The sequence below is a fragment of the Poecilia formosa genome, unplaced genomic scaffold, assembly GCF_000485575.1.
Source record: "Poecilia formosa unplaced genomic scaffold, Poecilia_formosa-5.1.2 Scaffold388, whole genome shotgun sequence".
Classification (NCBI taxonomy): domain Eukaryota; kingdom Metazoa; phylum Chordata; class Actinopteri; order Cyprinodontiformes; family Poeciliidae; genus Poecilia; species Poecilia formosa.
The window spans coordinates 48,551-67,132 of NW_006800327.1; the positions used below are offsets into that span (position 1 = coordinate 48,551).

The window sequence follows — 18,582 nt, forward strand, 5'->3', positions numbered from 1 at the left end:
AGGGTGGAAATCCAGTAGTCTCATGGATGGATGCTTGTGATGGAAGAGTTCTAATCATATTGCCCAACATACGGTTAAAGAGCTCAGCAGATCCATTTCCCATTGGATGATAGGCTGTGGTGTGGGACTTTTTTACACCGGAGATCAGAAAAAGGACAGCCATCAACTCGCTCTAAAAGTTGGCACTTTGATCTGAATGTATTCTTTCATGTATTCTTTGTAGCAGAAGTTATCCCACAGTTTCCGTGCTACGTGTTTAGCTGTGCGATCAGGACAATAGAAAGCATGTGCCAGCTTGGTGAAGTGGTCAGTCACTATGAAAACATCCGTGGTGAGGTTTATATAAATAAATATATAGCAATGCCCACTTGGATATGGTATATAGTGTGATTCTGAACAAAAAGTGAAAGACCAGTAAAAATTGTACTTAAATTTCAAGAGCAGGTTTTGTAATAAAACCAGTGCATCTCTGTGTTTTACATTTCTAAGTGGAGTAAAAAAAATATTTTGATTTTAAATTTGCTTATTGCTCAATAAATAATTGCTGCAAAGAAAATAATGCTAATAATAATGATATATAAAACTTTTTAGCGCTTTTTCGGACACTCCAGGACGATTCACAAGAAAAAAAACTAATAATATTATTTATTAATTTATTATTAAAATAACAATGATGTTCGTTTCTAAATGGATTTTTCTAATTATCATATATTTCTACAGAAAATGTATAGGTTTTCTGCTCTAACATCAGCACCAGACATTACAATAACACAAACAGTATTAATCTATGGGAGCAGAGCTCTATTTAACGCCATCTGCTGTAATACTGAAAGACAGGGAGCTCCACCAATCAAACGCAGCCGCCTTTGGGCTTTGGACCAATCACACGCCACCTCTCCGGGAGTGGGCGGGAACAGTGCAACGGACTGACTGTAGCCATTGATGCGCTTCTTTTCGAAGACAAACCGATAATTTTTCCCATTTCTGCGGCTTTTCCCGACTGCAGCCATGGTGTCTCACTCTCTGGCCCTGCCGATGATCTGCTTCACCACGTTATGGGCTCTGGTGGGGGTCGTGGCTCCATTTTTAGTGCCGAAAGGACCCAACCGCGGGTAGGTGGCTTCTCCAATTGGCTGAATCCTTTAATAAATTCTCTTCAATTTTAAACATTAGGAAGCCTGCAGTCGTTTTATTGAAATCGTTTCCTCCAGAACATGTGATTTTGCTGTGTTAGTGTGTTTAGAAATGAATTAGAGTTTCGCTTAAATCGTGATAGAGGCCTGGCGTCATCAAGGATAATCCCTCCATCATCCCTGCATCCATACAGACACACACTGTCCCAGCGCCGTCATCTCTTCCGTTCAGCGGTCAAATCATGCCAACATTAATGAAAACATTCATTTATTATTGTTTCCTGTTGCAGTTTCACTTATTTACGCTGACTATCAAAAGTGTGTTGAAATACCTGTCTTTTATGTTTGTTTAAAATATTAACAGCATGAAAACAGCATTCCAAACAAATGTTATACACTTAATGCGACATGTTTTGCACCAATCTGTTAGATAAATGTAAAAAAAAAATAAAACAAGATGTTTTCAGTTGTATAAATTTACAAGCTTATTGATTCAATTTTGCATTCATTGTTTGATGTGTTTCTGGCAATATGTTAGAAAAATTCTTCAATTCTCAGATTGTGAGAATTATTTTCAGCTGTTTTCAAATGACTAGACAACTTTTCTGTCAGATTTTTCCTCATTTCATTTTCTGATGAGGCTTAAATAATTTTCCAGTAAATTCTTTATTTTATTGTCTTGGATGTTTGCTGGATTTTTGGTCAGAACGAACTAGTGTTATAATTTCATTCACTTTGACAAAAATCCAGTTTCATCTGAAGAAAATTCAGATTAAGTGATTTTTGTGTACTACTCATAATATGGAGAACCAATCCTGTCATAAGTAAAATTCTTTATTTCTTCTTAATTACGGCAGGATTGATCCTCCATACAGTAGCTAGTACCTCTGCATGAGACAAGTCACCGTTGCTGCAGCTCCACTCTAAAACACAAGGTGTAGTGTTGAGAAAAATAATACGTATCATTATATTGAAATAGTATCTGAATATAAAGAGGAATATTTTTTATCAGAGTGGCAGAAACAGGCTTCCATAGAATGACACCAGATGTTTATGTAAACAAAAATTAATCCACAGTTTCAGCTTATATAGTTTATCTTTCTAAAGTTTCATCAATTTGATCATCATCTTCATGATATAATTGGTTTGGTTCAGAGGTGATGATGTATCTTAAATATTTGTAATATTAAATCTGCCTGCAACACATTTATTGATAATACTGGAAAGAAACATGAGATTCATGTTTTTGTTTTAATTTTTTTACAGCGTGATCGTCACCAGTCTCATCCTCACAGCTGTCTGCTGTTACTTGTTGTGAGTACAGATGTTTTATTCTTCTTAAGAGCTAACTGGGCTCTGATTTAATCATCTGTGTTGTTGTATATATATTTTTAAAACATTATTTTTATATACGTGATCAGGTATGACAGCCAAAAGCTTCCACAGGGACACAAATATGCTGAGTGGTCTGATGTTCATGAATGTTTTCTAAATTTGACCTAATTTTGAATGGCCAACTATAGTTAAATCAAAACTAAAAACCTACCTGCTAGAGTTGTTTTGATTCATAATAACTGGAACACTGATCAATATATTTGATATGCATTTGACCAAATGTAATATTTATTGCTGTTTTATAATGAGATGTAAAGCACTTTGAACTGCCTTATTACTGACATGCATTATACAATACATTTGACTTAACTTATAGTAAGGCTAAAGTTAGAAGATGTCTAAACAAGCAGAATATTTACATTTTAGAGTTGTGGTCAAGTATCTCCAAAAAACATCTGCTCCGTTTCCAGAAAGCAAAAGAGAGAAACCGAAGTCAACAAAATGTTGATAGTTGCAAGACGGTCACAGTCGTTCAGGATATATTCCACTTAAACTTATAGTTTTAATTTATTTTTAGTATGTCAAAGATAGGAAAAATAAAAATGTTAAAATCAACAAAACATTGGTTCACCTCAAATCATTTGGCCAATGGATGTGAGCTGCTTGCAATAATATCTTTCCGCCACTAGAGGGAGATCTGTAGCTTGAAGAAAACAGCAGGTGCAGGTTGGTAAAGGTTAGGATTAAAATAGTTTAGCTTTATTTGGATACAATAAGAAAAATAACCCTGTAAGCCACAGGATGGAGAATGAAATGTGACATGCTGTGAGAACATTAGATTATACTGAATGTGAGCAAAACAACAGAGATGATTTTGGATTATGTCCATCATGGGAAATAATCCAGGGGAGGTAGTGGAGGAATATAAATACCTCTGTAGACAACAAACTGGGCTGGTGAGTGAGGACAGACAGAGCTGACTGTAATTTCTGAGGAAGATTACGGTAGATCATTCAGCATTTGCATCAAGATGATGCAGATCTTCTACATGTCTCTTGAGGGGAGTTTAGTTAAATGCTGTAAGGTATTAGAAATTATTGCAAAGGTGATAGGGACGCAAGCAGTTAATGGACTTCTGAGTAAGGGTCGTTTAATGGTTTATTTAGATTAAATTTCGTTCCAATCCATTAACTAATAACCGCTTACACCTCCTGTTAGTGATGTAATCTGGCCGCCATCCAGCAGAGGGCGCTGCTGGTCATCCTGAAGCGGAGTCAGTTGATTGTATAGAACTAAAGATGGAGTCATACTAGAACGGGAAGGAGAAACGATCCAAACGGAGTCCGGTGTGGGATGCAAAATGCATTTTATGCGGTTCTGTTTTGAAATATAAACACTCGACAAACTCCGTAAGTTTCCCCTTATATAGCGCTCATTAAGCCGTACTGCATGCCGAACGACGTCAAGTTCTCATTCAAAAAATATTGATATGCTACAAAGCTAACGGTATTTTGCATAATAGTAACATCGTGGCTGAAAACCCGTTGACAATAATCAGGGGCTCGTATCAACGCCTCTCTGTACATGTAAAATGGAGTTTTTCCACATACTTTATACGTTTTCATCTGTTATTTTTCTATTCGGCAAAGATTGTTGTTTTCTATTTTATAAATAGCTCTGAGTTTAATGATGCCAACCCCCGCAACCTTCTGTTTATTCAGCCAGTATTTAATACAGCTGAAACTAAATAATATTGAGTTGTTTTTTTTTTTTTAATTCAGTATTTTATGGAGAATGTAATCCTTCATGTTGTGGAATGACTTCGGCCCTCTTGATATGAGAGAAAAATCAGGTTTTTAAGAAAATGGCAGCTTTTCAATTAATCATTAGTTGATCAATAAGATCAGTTAACTTTAACGAAACTCAATAACTTAATTATCTTGGAAAATATTGTGATGACAAGGTCAGTTGCGATATGTCTGGTTTTTTTCCGCTTTTTTTCATCTGTGCTTTCATTACTCTGTGACCTTTGGCATTTTGGGCAAAGTCATTAGTGTCCAGTGAGCATCTGCAGCTGAATTCAAAGGTTTTCTAAATGAGATAATGTGAGTTAATGGGGGGAAAAAAGCTCAATGTGAAAAAAAAAGTGTTTCCACTGTGGTTAATGATCTGTTGGGTTTAACAAATCATTAACCATCCAAACCATCTCAGTATGGAGCAGAAATCATGGGTCCAACAGAGGATGAATGTGGCTAACGCTAAACCGTGTTATGATTTAAAAATATGTTTTCTAATATCTCCTTGTATATAAATAACACTGCTGTGTTTTATTATCATCACTGTAACAGGTGTAGGTCTAGAGTAGTTTTGTAAGATTCAGTGTCACATCACCTAATTCTCCTACCTACAAATGAGCACGCCCCCTGTTGGAGTAAAGTTGACACTGCAGTTAGGAAGTTGACAGGATGTCAATTTGGTTTCTGGGTTTCTGATGCTGTAATTGCAAAAAATAATCAAATGTATGTTTTTTGTAAGTTCTAGGGACTTAAAAATCCTACCAGCTAAGGTAAAAAAAAATAAATTAGTTATTATGTTACATGGACAAAGTTTAAATAATGAGAATAAGGTCCGTCACTTACTAGCTAGATTACTTTTGCTCCACCGAACTGTACAAACATCCCCAGCAAGAGGAATGGACTTTTATATCTTAACATAAGCAAAAAAAATAAATAAATCTTTAATTTCCTGATCTAATAATACCTGATGTTATATTTATATATGTACAAGTATATAGAAAAAAACAAAATATTGTGAAAAAGTTCAATATGTTTTGCCACTAATTTCAGAAAGTAAAACTTGTATGTTATATAGATTCATTACTACTGGGTGAAATATATTTTACTCCTTTATTTCTTGTAATTTTGATGATTATGGATAACAGATAAAGGAAATCCAAAATTCAATTTCTCAGAAAATTTGAATAATATATAAAATTAACAAAAAAATATGTTTTAAGCTGAAATATCAAGCTTCTGAAAAGTATCATTGCTATTCACTTAGTACTTGGTTTAACCTTTTTTTTTTGCATATAGTAACAGCAGATCAGAATGCTCATAAATGTAGCACATAGTTTACATGAAAATAAAAAGCAATAATAGAAAATTAGGATGTCAATTGTTAGCTTGGCGCTCTTTCTGAAGTTGTTGGAAGCTGAAGTGACCAACTTTTGTCCCAATACTGGGACACTTTTTGCACCATTAGGCAGTTGGCATGGCAACAAAAATGTAGCTTTACATAAACCATGAGCTAGATGTGCCACCTTCTGCTAACTTTGGCGTGACTACATGCTAAGGAAACTTCACCATCAAACTCATTGGTAGCATAAAACTCTTATCCTCTCATTCATAATACAATTGAACTCTGGTCTGGAAACAAAAACATTTTGAATACCAAACTACGCTGATGATCTCTCTTTCTTTTCTCAGTTGGTTAGTAGCCATTTTGGCGCAGGCCAACCCACTGTTTGGTCCTCAGCTGAAGAATGAAACTATATGGTATCTGCAGTACTACTGGGAGTAAACAAGGTGAGTCCAATGGGAAACATGTGATCTCAGTTTAAGCAGCAGCAACATTTGCTCTGGGTCCATCAGCTTTTTAATGTAATTTAGAAAACAACCACATGCTCAACTGGCAACTCAAGAAGCACACTACTTCCTTTCTCACTTCAAATTAAGAGTCTTAAAAGGTATATTTCACACTGACAGGAAATATATTACAAACCCACATATTTACAGTATATTTGGTTTGGTTTAATGTATCTATTACACATGTTAAGGCTGGACTATATGGCTGAAAAATGTGTCACGACATAAGCGTTTCATATTGGTCCATATCAATCATTTTTTTTGTTTTAAATATCTGAAATACTGCCAATTATTGACATGGCCTTTTCTGTTTTATCACAGTTTTTTACTCCACATCATTGTTTTTTATTGTTAAACAGTTATGAGGCAAAACTTTAAACTGCTGCTGCGCCAGTTACTTAAGTTGTTGCTAGGTAACCAAAGGGTGAGTGAGTTGCTAGGTAACCAAAGAGTGAGTGAGTTAGTAGAATGATTCCACCTGTCTAGTTTAACCAGCCGTGAGAGATTTAGCATCTAAAGTCTTGCGTCTGCCTAAATCCCCAGAACCCAGCTAAATTATTGAAAAGTCTATCAAACATATTATGTATTGATATTGATCACGTCTCTATTACCATATTGTTTTTGATTCATTGTCCGGCCCTAGTGCAGATTAGCTCCTCCAGCTAATAGCTGTTGACAATTAACACTTTCTTTTTTTAATTTTCTCTTTCAGTAGTCTCATTTTTGGAACTTGCACTTTCCACACCAACAAACTAAAAAACATTCAACTTAAAAAGGTTTCAGGCCTACTATTATTTGTTTATGCAGTGTTTTTTTTATTTTATTTTATTTTATTTATTTTTTTTATACTTATTCCATGTTTAATATACTGTTGAGCAGGTAAAATAAAAAAAATAAAAGACTCAGTTAAATTATTTAGTATTTTGAATTGGACTAAAGAAATTTGAGCGTCTGAGTACGTTCAGCTTGGCATCAAACTTGTTTTCATTTTGGGCCACATTAACATCACAAATGTTCTTGAAGAGCCGGTTGTGCCAGAATGTATTGAGAAACCTGATAAACGGTTGGAGCTGTCTCTGCATTTGATATGTTCTTCTTAAAATTATCTTAACTGACTTCAGTATAGTCAAAGAAATGGCAGGGTGTCAATTTGATTTACTTTCATTTTGTTAAAGCAGAAATTTTCTGTTTAGTTAATTGGTTATAATTTCAGTAAAAATGAAGTTATTTTCATGTTGTCGCTCATTTTGTCACCTTCTTGTCTTTCTCTTCCAGGACTCGGATGCCTCCTGTAATTCCCACCTGCTGATCTGCTGGACTTAATTTCACCATCACGTCTGATTCCCAACATCCTCACATCTTGGTCTGCAACATTATAAGATTCATACAAATCTTGACTTTAAGCATTTTGCAACTCAAAAGTTAACATCCGCTTTCTCTATAAACTTGGAGGATATTTAGATTACACTGCAGCCTCTGGGAGCTAAGATTTGAAGAATATTATAGGTTGTCTTTTAAAAATGAAGCAGAGGTAATCTGTTTGTCTTTTTTGTGCTGTGCTCAAACTAAAACTAAAAACTAAAACACATTAGAAGTAGATGTTATTTTTACCTTTTGAAAATGCACAATCTTTTAATTTAGCCTTTGTTTATATTATGGATTGTGTGTTGCTCTCTCGTCGGGCAAACCTGCATTTCAGTGTGTATTTATTTTGGGGCAAGGACACTTATGTGAGCTTGTAGTAATCAACACAGAGTCCATTGGGTCTTGTTATATAACTGGTATTATTTGTGATGTAACTGTTAGTGTGTGCGTGCGTGTGTGTGTGTGTGTGTGTGTGTGTTTGATTGAGTCAGTGTGAGCATGCAGAGTTTATAACTGCTGACGCAAGAGTCTCCCAAAAACTGCGAGCAGAGAGCGATTCCCTCCATTTTCAAAACGAAAACTTCCTCCCACATTCTTTTCCGTGCTCCACGCCATGGAGGTCCACGTTGCCATGGTGACCTCACCGCCCAATTCAGCCCTGATCCACTTGGGTTCTTTTGATTAAGCGCTACCCTTATTTCCTGCCTACGGAAAGACAAACGTCTGGTTCTGCTGCAGAGACGTGGTTGTGGAGAAATTGCTGCTTGTTGGTCTGCAGTTTGCGATCTGGTTTTAGCAGTTTCTGCTAGTTTTCTCATTTAAGTTATGGTGGATTAATCGATTGGTTTTGATCATTTTTTTTTACTTTTAGTATGAAGTTACATAGACTTTATCTCTAGTGATTTTATTCTGAATAAGATTTTTTTCTTTAATGATCTAAAAATGCCACTTTAGGGGCATTTTCACAGCTGATAGTCGGGTACACTCAGTTCAATTCGAGACCTAAATTGCAACATTCATTACTTTTTCAGCTGGTGTGGTTTGCTTTCACACTGGGCTGTCTTTGAAAAACCTGTTCCCCCCTCGCCTGTGGTGGCGCTGCCCTAAGAACTACTGAAGGAAACGACATGAAAACCTTTGAAGAAAACATTGAATGCTACTTCCTTCTTTATGAAATGTGAATGCAAACGAAGTGGAGTGAGATTTTAATTGTTGTAGAGTTCCTCTTTTGTCTTTGCTAAAAGACCATGAGCTATTTCTCATAGAAATGGCTCATAGCATAACGAGCTAACAAACAAGTTTGTTAGCTTTTTTGTTTAGCGAACAAGATAGACTTGCTTGTTTTTATTTGTATTTTCCCAGAATTCCCTATATTTTAGTCTGTTTCCTGCTTTTGGAGCAGTCTTTGGACCACTTGGTGTTCACATATGGATTCAAACTTCACCAGAATTCATTTCAACCAAACAGAGACCTACGTTTTTGGCAGACCAGAGTTTGTTTTGTTTTTTTTTGTCCATATCAGAGTTCGATTGCACATTCACACCTTCCCAAATGAACTAGATTGTCCAGGCAAACAAACTAGAGTTCAGTTAAAGCGGACTAAACAGGGCTGGTGTGAATCTCACTCCAGGTGTTGGTCCAGGAAGTAGACGGTTCTTTCTTTCTCTGCAGGTAACATGGCTGCTTAAATCAAGAATAACAACACAAACAGCAAAGAACACAAGTAGAAATGCTACCAAGTTGAATCTCTGCCAATTCTTCTATTACACACATAAACTACTGTTAACACCGCAGCACAGCTATTTGGTGCAGCAAGTTAGACAAGGGGAGTTTTAAAATTGGCTTCTCATCAGCCTTTTTTAAGACCACAGGGTTGTCCTCTTTCTCAGGCTGTCATGGACCTTTAACTAAACTTTCAGTATATTTCCAATATTTGATTGGAAGTTGTGTAAATTACTTATCCTTAGTTTGTGTTATGTGGCACTGAGATCTAGCTGTGGCATTCATGAAGTGGCTTTTTCACATTTTTAAGAAAAAGCGATGGCAGCCTGGCCTGTATGGCGATCAGATTGTTTGCGCTACAGGAATCCCAGTGTTTTTCTCCTGTGGTGTCATGTCTTCCTGTGCCAATGAAATGAAATGCAGACATGTGTGTGACAGAGACATCGGTTCAGTGCTGGTGTTGCTAAGGGTGATGTTTAATATCGGAGATGAACGGCCACAATAATGAAAGTTTCTCCAGCAGTGAGTCATAATCTGCCAGTGCAACGATGCAGTGACGGGTAAAATAATAGCACTAATTTATTGGCACACTCTTTAGGAGAATTCATCATATTAATTGTGATGAATTGATTATTGAAATCAACTAATTTAGTAATTGATTAATCGTTAAGCATTGAGACTCAAAAAAAGGTCATTTGCTGAAAGAGCAACAGTCAGAGCAGTAAAAAAAAAACTACAAAAAATATATACATTTTGCTTTTAAGATATAAAAAATATTTTATTAAAGATGTTTTACCCAAAACTCAAGTGCCATAGTTCTATCTTCACCCAGTTTGAATTTTGTAAAACAAATATCCTATTAAACACCTTTTGTTAACCAATTTTTAATCAATTAATTCAACTATACACTGTATTGACAAGTCAATTCAATTAAAAATACTTTATTAATCCCAAAGGAAAATGAAATGATGTTGTAGCTCATTGATTCAGATTCTTCAAGGAGTTATTGTAAATGGTGATGGCTGTTGGCAGGAAAGATCCCTTGTAGCAGTCTGTAGTGCAGCGAGGCTGAAGAAACCTCTGACTGAAGATGCTCTGTTTTCTCAAGAAGAGGAAAAGGCTGAGATGTTAGAAGTATTTTTTAGCTCCAGATGCGTCTTTTGGTACAGATAATCAAGCATCCACTAAAGGAATGCTTTTGTTGCATTTTAGACAGTAACATGTTTACTTTCTTATTTAAAAAAAAATAAATTCTTTATTTGCATCTTTGAATGTATTTCTAATATTGTATAGAAAAGGATTCAGTGAAAAATCTACAGAAATTTTCTTCATTCAATTAATTGTTAGAACAATCAATGGATTAATTAAAAACTAAAGTAATCGTTAGCTGCAGACCTCAATTTATCTTGGTGAATGCATATTTATGCCACAGCGCCCCCTGGAGGGTGCATCAGCCCCAATCTGTCCACATCCTTCCCTTTCTCTTCACTGTACCTCCGTTCCTCTGGCATGTTGGACATTTTTTGGACTCACCTGCCTCCTGTTGAAGCTTTAAGCGTGTCATCTGCCAACCACGACCACAGCTACGCTTCCCGCCTCCACTCCCCGTCTCCCGGTCTCAAACACCCCTCCCTTCCCGTCCGCCTCTCCAAAACCACTTTGCTTCAGCCAAAAAGAAACCAAATCAAAATACAGCTACTTTTTAGAAAGACCAAATTGCGTTGTATCTTTGCCCCAGCCCTTTGCTGTAGCTGTGGTGGTGGTTGCACACGTACAACGAGTTAGTAGGTGACTATAATGTGGCATGCATGAAGAAAGGACACAAGGGAGGCTGCCCTTTTACTCCTGTAAAGATGCATGTTAGTTTTTAGTTTCGCTCCAGCAGATCTCATAAAGCGGCGTCTCGTTTGCTCAAAGGACATCGTTTTGTCGAAAGTGACAAAGCAGCTCCGACTTGATTTTTTGTTGTTGTTTGGGCTTTGTCTCTCTTCTCGTTGGGATTACGTTCCCAATCCCACTCATCACCCAACAGTTTGCGTACAGACGGACAGAGTCGCATCTTCATTGTCAGTGAATCACAGGAGACCAAATGGCATCGTTCTCACCCAGCCAAACTCGCTGAACTGACAGAGGGAACAGCCAAGGCTTCAGCGAAATCCCTCCAAACGCGCCGTCAGTGAATGCAGCCCAGCCATTTGTCAACTATGTGGGATTTCTTCCTTTTGCGATGCTTCTCTCCAGCTTTGGTGATGACTGCCCACTACTCAGCTGTTAAACGCTCCTGGCAGTATCAAAAAGAGATGGATTTCATCACGTGTTGAGAGTCTCCACGGTAACTAAAATCCACCAAATCTCAAATCTAAATGTTGATGAAAATGGGATATGTATGATATGTATGTAGCCTTGTGTTATTGTGAAGTTAATTGGTGGCATTGTTGGTGAAATACCCCAATAAAGAATTTTGTCTCGTACAATTGAGTCATTTTATTACAATTTTTCTGGTTTTTCCTTCTAATAGCAGCTGGTTTTATAAGAAAACAAATTGATCTGTGACCCTCAAGATTTCATGAAGTAGTTTCAAAATATATCCTTGAAGGACGCAATAACAGAAACTTAAAAAAAATTGCTTTTCCAGCTAATAACAGCTGCTTTTATAACAAGTTGATCTGCGACCTTAAATGTTTTATAAAGTAGTTTCAAAAGATTTAAAATATATCCCTCAAGGATACAATAACAAAAATGTTAAAAATGTCTTTTCCAAGCTAATAGCTGTTTTTCTGATTTATGATATTCAATGTTTTAAAAATTAGTTTTGAACAGTTTACATTTTATTCTTCAAGGATGCAGTAACAAAAATCTTAATGTTTTTATATTTTTGTAATCGAAATAAGTTGATTCACGAAGTTTGATGTTTTAAAAAGTAGTTTCAAAAGGTTTAAATTTTATCCTTCAAGGATGCAATAACAAAACCCTCCTGCATTACAGACCAAAGTCATGAGCAAATTATTTCTAAAGCTTATTTAAAACAACCAGAGTTGATCAAAGTGCTTAAAAAATCCAAGATAAACAAAAACAATGAATTCTCTGAAGGAAAAAAAAAAACTAAACAGAAGAAAGCGATATAAACATGCTGTAAAAGAAATGACAAACTTTAAAATAATTGTAATTTACAACCAAATGAGTATATATGTGTAGGCAGACATGTTTGAGTTTTGTAGACTTTATACTCTGGGACTAAAAATTTGACTTGTAAAGGTTTAAAATGTATTCTACAACAATGCAACTGCAAAAATCTGAAAAGCTGCTTCTATACGCTATAAAAACAAAATCTTACCAAGTAATTTTGATCTAGTTTTTAGTGCAGATATCTCACTACACTGGAAATGAAACAAAAGTAACAAGTAACTTTTCAGCAAGATATAGGAGCTGGTTTTAAGTAAATGATTCCTTAATACTGACAAAAACATACTAGTTGCATTGGCAGATTATTTTATATGTAACAAGCAAAATTCCTTATAAGTGAAATAATCTGCCAATAATACAAATACATTTTAATTTACAACAAGCTCCTATAGCTTGTTGAAGGTTTACTTATAAGTTAGTTTAGTCTTATTTCAAGTTAACTAGGATATTTTCTAAAAACACTTGGTAAGATTTTGTGTTTTTGCAGTGTAATGGAAATAAGTTGATTCAAGACATTTGATGTTTGAAAAATCTGTTTCAAAAAGTTAACATTTTGTCCTTCAAGGATGCAATATAAAAAAAAAGTTAAATGTCTGTTTTGTACATATGAGGTTTACAAATGGATTATTTTTAGGATTTAAATGAAAGAAAAGTAAAATTCCTGTTTTGTGTCTGTTGACGTTGCATTGCTTGTTTTAGTTCGGTTAAATTACCTTGACATAAAAGAAGAAGGTTGACTAATCCGTCCAGATTCTTCTATCCGATACAAATAAAACGCAGGAATGATTCACACTCTGTTTATTCAGCTCGTATCTGAGGCGCAGTCATTTTTCTAGAAAGAAGCTGCTGCACTTTGTGGAAATATGAATCCTCGTTCCTCCAGTCACATTTAGGAATTAAAAAGCTTGTAAAGTGATTTATTTTGGCAGAAGGAGCTGGGTGTCAAAGACTGATCAGAATGCAATGAGTGTTTTTTTTTTAATGGATTCTCACTAACTGGCTTCTGAAATGTTTTGTTTTCAAAATATCTCCTCATTCATGAGCTTTAAGATCATCAGAAACTGTTCAACTGATGAATTAAAGGGGAAGCTGGAGGAGATCTCATGTAAAATCGACTTTTATTTTTAGCATTTTATCATGTTATAATGTTATTCCCTCATCAAAAATATACTTGATGAGGGTCTACAGGCCAGTCATGATCAAATAATCTTTATTTATAAAGCTTTGCTTAATAAATAAAGCAAAGCTTTATTTGCTTTGCTTTGTTGCTTTGATTCTTCATGTTTAAGGAATTCTTGAATCTCCCATAGCAACCATGGGGCTGCTCCCATAGCAACCACAAGGTTGCTATGGGTGATATGGGAGGTGTGTGTGGGGTGGGGGGTCGAAGCTCTTTCTCTCAAAAAGAGTTGAATATTTCAGCGAAGCTCCTCCTTGAAGCTGTCAGAGTAGGAGCTTCTTAAAGGGACAGAGGCCCAATTTCAAGGCGTCAAATTGCAAAGTCAAATTTCTTTTAAGTCATGTTTGATATAGCTGTGATATTGCACCTAGTAAAATAATGTATAAGAAAAACTTAAACTATGGTACAGTACGATGCCAATATAGTAGTAACTGATGGGAGATAACATAAGTAATAGTGGTAGAGGTACAGGAATTAAAACAATTTATTAATGCTGCATTACCTGTTGTTACACAGGTAATTGGTATGAATGACCTGCGGTATCTTTCCTTCCTCCACTGTGAATTTTTCAGTCTGCTGCTGCTGTTTGAGCTTTAAAATTGCAGCTTGTGCCTGGAAAATACATAATACTTCCCCTTTAAACAATGCAATAATAAAGACACCACATAATTCTGCTTCCTAACAGCCCGGTTCTGCACATATGGGTCTCTAGTAACAGTCACATAAACGCTAACAACCTAGAATTATTCAGAGAATGGGTCTTAATGTGCCCTCCCACCCTGACAACCCACTTTCCTCTGAGAATGCATCAAGATTTAACAATCTTTATGCAAGCAGCCATATGAGCTGACCTACATAACAGCGGCTATACCTTAGATAGGGAACATTTCATTATGCAAGGCTGCAGTTACAAGCTTTAGTCCATTCCTGTCTTTTTGTTCATGCATTGATAAGCATATTCCTTTGTAGTGCAAATTAAAAGCTGCACACAACCCACTTATTTCACTTTAACAATATTTTTTTATGTTAATAAACATCAAGTAATGCACAACTTGCTTCAAGAGATGATGTACCTAAATAAAAATAAAATACAGCCCCTCTCCTTTCTTGACTCCAAATATGTTAAAAAATAAACCAGATAAATAAATGCTAATGCATATCAGAATAAGGTTTGGGTGGCTGCGCGTAAAGACGCCTGATAAAGACTGTATCCCAGAAAAACATGATCTGATTTCTGTTCGTCTGTTGCAACAGAAGGTTTTGGGTTATTGCTGTGTTTCCCTGATAACCGTCGTTTTCACTAATCAGCACAGATAAAACTCGTTAGCGAGGTTTCGGTATTCACTTTTATTAAGTCTTCCTCCTGGTGTGCAACGACTCAGAAAAACAACTTGTATCTACAGGCCAGTCATGATCAAATAATCTTTATTTATAAAGCTTATTTAAAGAAAACACAGTTGATCAAAGCGCTCAAAAAAAAAGCCAGATAAACAACAACAAACAAAAGCATTAAATTATCTAAAGAAAAATATAACCTGAAGAAAGCTATTTTAAAAAACGCTACAAAAAATTATCTGAAAAATTACAAAAAGCACAACACAATAATCTCATTTTTTATTTTCAGGTTTTATTTTCTGGTACAAATGTTTTAACTGATTCCTGCTTTGTTGTAGTTTTTTCAAATTTCACTGATAAAAAAGATCCTACCAAGTATTTTTTTTTGTCTAGTTTCTACTGCAAATGTTATCAGTTTGCTTGAAATAAGACAAAACAAACTACAAGTAACTTTTCAGTAAGATATAGTAAATAATTTCTTAATATTGATTTTAATATTTATATATTTGTTCCACTATTATCAAGTCATTTTTTCCCCATGCATGTTAAATAATTTGCCAGTGGAACTAATATTTTTTCATCAATATTAAGGAATTACTGACTTAAAACAAACTGCTGAAACGTTACTTCTAAGTTTGTTTTATTCCTGGTACACTCAGATATTTTCAAACAAAAAATTTTGTGTTTTTGCAGTGTATAGGCAGTTATTTCCCTCTTTTTCTTTTATTGCTTATTTCTGTCTATTTCCCCAGCTCTTTGGTCTTTCATTCTACGCAGCTGCTGTTCATTCAGTGTGATTCATCTCTCCGGATCTTCCTGAGCCTCTGTAATTAGCTTTTCGTCTTGCTTCGCTGCTTTCTACTGTTGATAGTTCTGGTTCAGTTGCTTCCTGGTCTTTGTTGTCGTGTTGCTGCTTGTAAGTTGGATTTAGGTTTAGAAATTAACAGATGTTCTCTGCAGACTCGGACCGGTTTTCTTCCATGATCGCTCAGAGTTCAGTTTTAATTTCCCATCAGTTTTCCTCTCCCTGCTGAAGAACAGAGTCCCAACAGCATGATGCTGCCACCACCGTCCAGGTGCAAGGTAAATTTTACTCCACCCATTTCATTTTGCATGTAAAAAAATTTCATTTTTAATCATGTTGGCAAATGTTTACCTGGTTTTATTTGTTGTTGCTTGTATGCATTAATGTCATTTTGAACCTTAAAATACCAACATTTCCATTTAACTTTGTATGTTGGTCCATCTGATGATGTAATTTTTAATATAAAATGTAAAAAGTATTCTTCTTACCAAATATTTTTTCACTCTTACGTGGGTAATTTCTCGAATGGCTACTTTTTACTTCCACTTGAGTAAAAATATGTTATCAGTACTATATTAACCAGAAGTGCATAAAAATGTTGCTGCATCTTAGATTTTGCTGAATTAAATGAAATAGTAATTTTAAAAAATGAGCTAATTACATTTACTTGGGTAACTTTTTTGAAAAAAATATTCTTTTAGGAGTATTTTTACTACGCTACAATTTGTACTTTTACATAAGTCATTTTATTTCTCTTACTTGAGTAAAATTATAGATACTCCAGCCACTTTGAGTAACTTTATTGAATCAAGGACAGGCTTGTTTTAACTTAAACAAAATCACCACATAGATACATATCTGCAGTTTTGTTAAAATTTTGCAAGTTTTATATAAAAAAACTGATTTGGATTCTTTTGCCTGGTTTGGTTACATTGTAATTATGTAATTTACATGGATTTTTATCATTTTGTCCCTTAAAATACCAAAATGTCCACATAACTTTGTATTTTTTGAATTTATCTTTTGATCAGTTACTCAGTACTTGAGTAGCCTTTTGACCAAATACCTTTTTTACACTTGAGTAATTTCTTTGATGGCTACTTTTTACTTTTACTTGAGTAAAAATATGTTGAATAGTTACTTTAGTACAAGTTTTGGGTACTCTACTCCCCTCTGGCCACACAGCTCATCATTCAGAGCATATATTAAAAAAAACAGTCATTTATTTCCCATCCTGGATTTCTTTAGGATGAAGGACAAACTCTTAATTTTTCATAAAACCCTCAAAAAAGTTACCCACAAACACTTGTTGGATTAGCTGTTGTTATTCCCTGCTGCCTCTGCTCCTCTTGTGAACGTAATGCGGGTCTGGAGGTGAAATGGATCCAGCGGGACGGGCTCGGAAGCAGCCCCGGGCCCAGCTGAGGTCACCGGGTTCGCAGCCTCGCGGCTCTCGGTGTCCTTAAACACGGGTCGTGTGACCCCGCCCTCGTGACGATTCCGTGTCGTAGATCTAAACCATATCCGTTTTCACCGGCTGAGTAGGAAGTCAAGTTAGAACCAGTGAGTCGCTGAAACCGGAAGTTCAGTTTCACGCGTTCATGACAAAAAATGAACGACCTCAGGGGACAGCGACAGCTTTGATCAATGCCCTGGCAACCAAACAAGCAAATAATTATTCAAATCGGACACGTCATTTATTAATTCATTCACTGATTCAGGTTAAAGTTTGACACAATTTAAAATGAAATATATAGATTTTTACATCCAATTTTGTTTTGACTTAAAAAGCAACACTATAAAATTCACATCTATGTTTTAAAATTATTAGAAGTTGGGCTACATCTTAAAAAAATCAAAAATATAATCAATAAACCTAAAACACAGGCAGGAACACAGATTATAATATTAAAAGTGTGTTAAGCCTGTATTCATTCAAGTAATTGCTCCATTGGCAGACTATTTAACTTATAACATGAAAAAAATGTCTTGTAATTAGTGAACTAATCTTCCAATTAAAGTATTTTCATCAATATTAATGAATCATTATCTTAAAACAAGTTCCTATATCTTGCTGAAAAGTTCCTTCTGAGTCACTTTTGTCCTATTTCACATGTACCAAGATATTTTCAATGGAAACTAGACCAAAATTACCTGGTTAGTGTAGTTCATATGTATACAGCTCCTTCAGACTAGTCAGGAGCAATTAGCAAACACCTTCTAGAGCTCAGTATACTAGCTAATTTTCAGTGCAACAGTGGTATAAATGCTGTTAAAGGGTTAATAGTGGAGCAATGTTGTGATGACTTCCTGAAGTCGGAGTTCCAGAAAGAACAGCAGTTTTTAAAGAGACAGAGGCCTAATTTCAAAGTCTAGAATTACAAAATCATTTTTAAAGTATATTTGGTATATAGAATTTTTAGAACAACTGAAGTTGCTTGATTGTGGTGTAAAATGGCACTTTATGCTTAGAAAGTACATAATACTGCCCTTTTAATACATTTCTAATTTTATAGACTTATATACATTTATGTCTTGAAGAACATGATTCTGTATACCTTAATATGACCTGAACATGAATTTGGTGGGGGAAGTGGGCCAGTGGAGTGGCCAACATTTTTCAAGACAGGGGTCAAGGTCCCTCAGGGCCCTTTCTTAGGGGTGCCACTGTTGTATCCTTTGATACATATATATATATATATATAACAGCAGGGTGCAAGATGCTGGCAGGGAAAGCGTACATGGAACGACATAACCAAGTGGCGGGCATAGTGTACAGGAACATCTGTGCAGAATATGGACTGGAAGCCCCGAGTTCAAACTAAGGAACACCCCCAAAGGTGGTGTTGACCGATGACCGAGCTAAGATCCTGTGGGACT

At 35.5% G+C, this 18,582-nt stretch overlaps 1 protein-coding gene across 1 annotated transcript; it reads left to right on the top strand.

Moving 5' to 3' along the window:
• Positions 1-884: 884 nt before the first annotated feature.
• On the top strand, positions 885-8,961 carry atpv0e2 (ATPase H+ transporting V0 subunit e2). Its single transcript, XM_007575774.2, has 4 exons — positions 885-1,112; positions 2,400-2,447; positions 5,954-6,052; positions 7,388-8,961. Exons 1-3 carry the CDS (start codon positions 1,009-1,011, stop codon positions 6,045-6,047), a joined length of 246 nt encoding a protein of 81 aa, XP_007575836.1. The 5' UTR covers positions 885-1,008; the 3' UTR covers positions 6,048-6,052; positions 7,388-8,961.
• The last annotated feature ends 9,621 nt before the right edge of the window (positions 8,962-18,582 follow it).

Excerpts from the sequence above, each read along its gene's own strand:
- atpv0e2 (XM_007575774.2), top strand. The coding sequence starts at position 1,009 with ATGGTGTCTCACTCTCTGGCCCTGCCGATGATCTGCTTCACCACGTTA. Across the intron at positions 1,113-2,399 it reads CCGAAAGGACCCAACCGCGG|CGTGATCGTCACCAGTCTCA; the intron begins GTAGGTGGCTTC and ends ATTTTTTTACAG. Across the intron at positions 2,448-5,953 it reads GCTGTCTGCTGTTACTTGTT|TTGGTTAGTAGCCATTTTGG; the intron begins GTGAGTACAGAT and ends TTCTTTTCTCAG.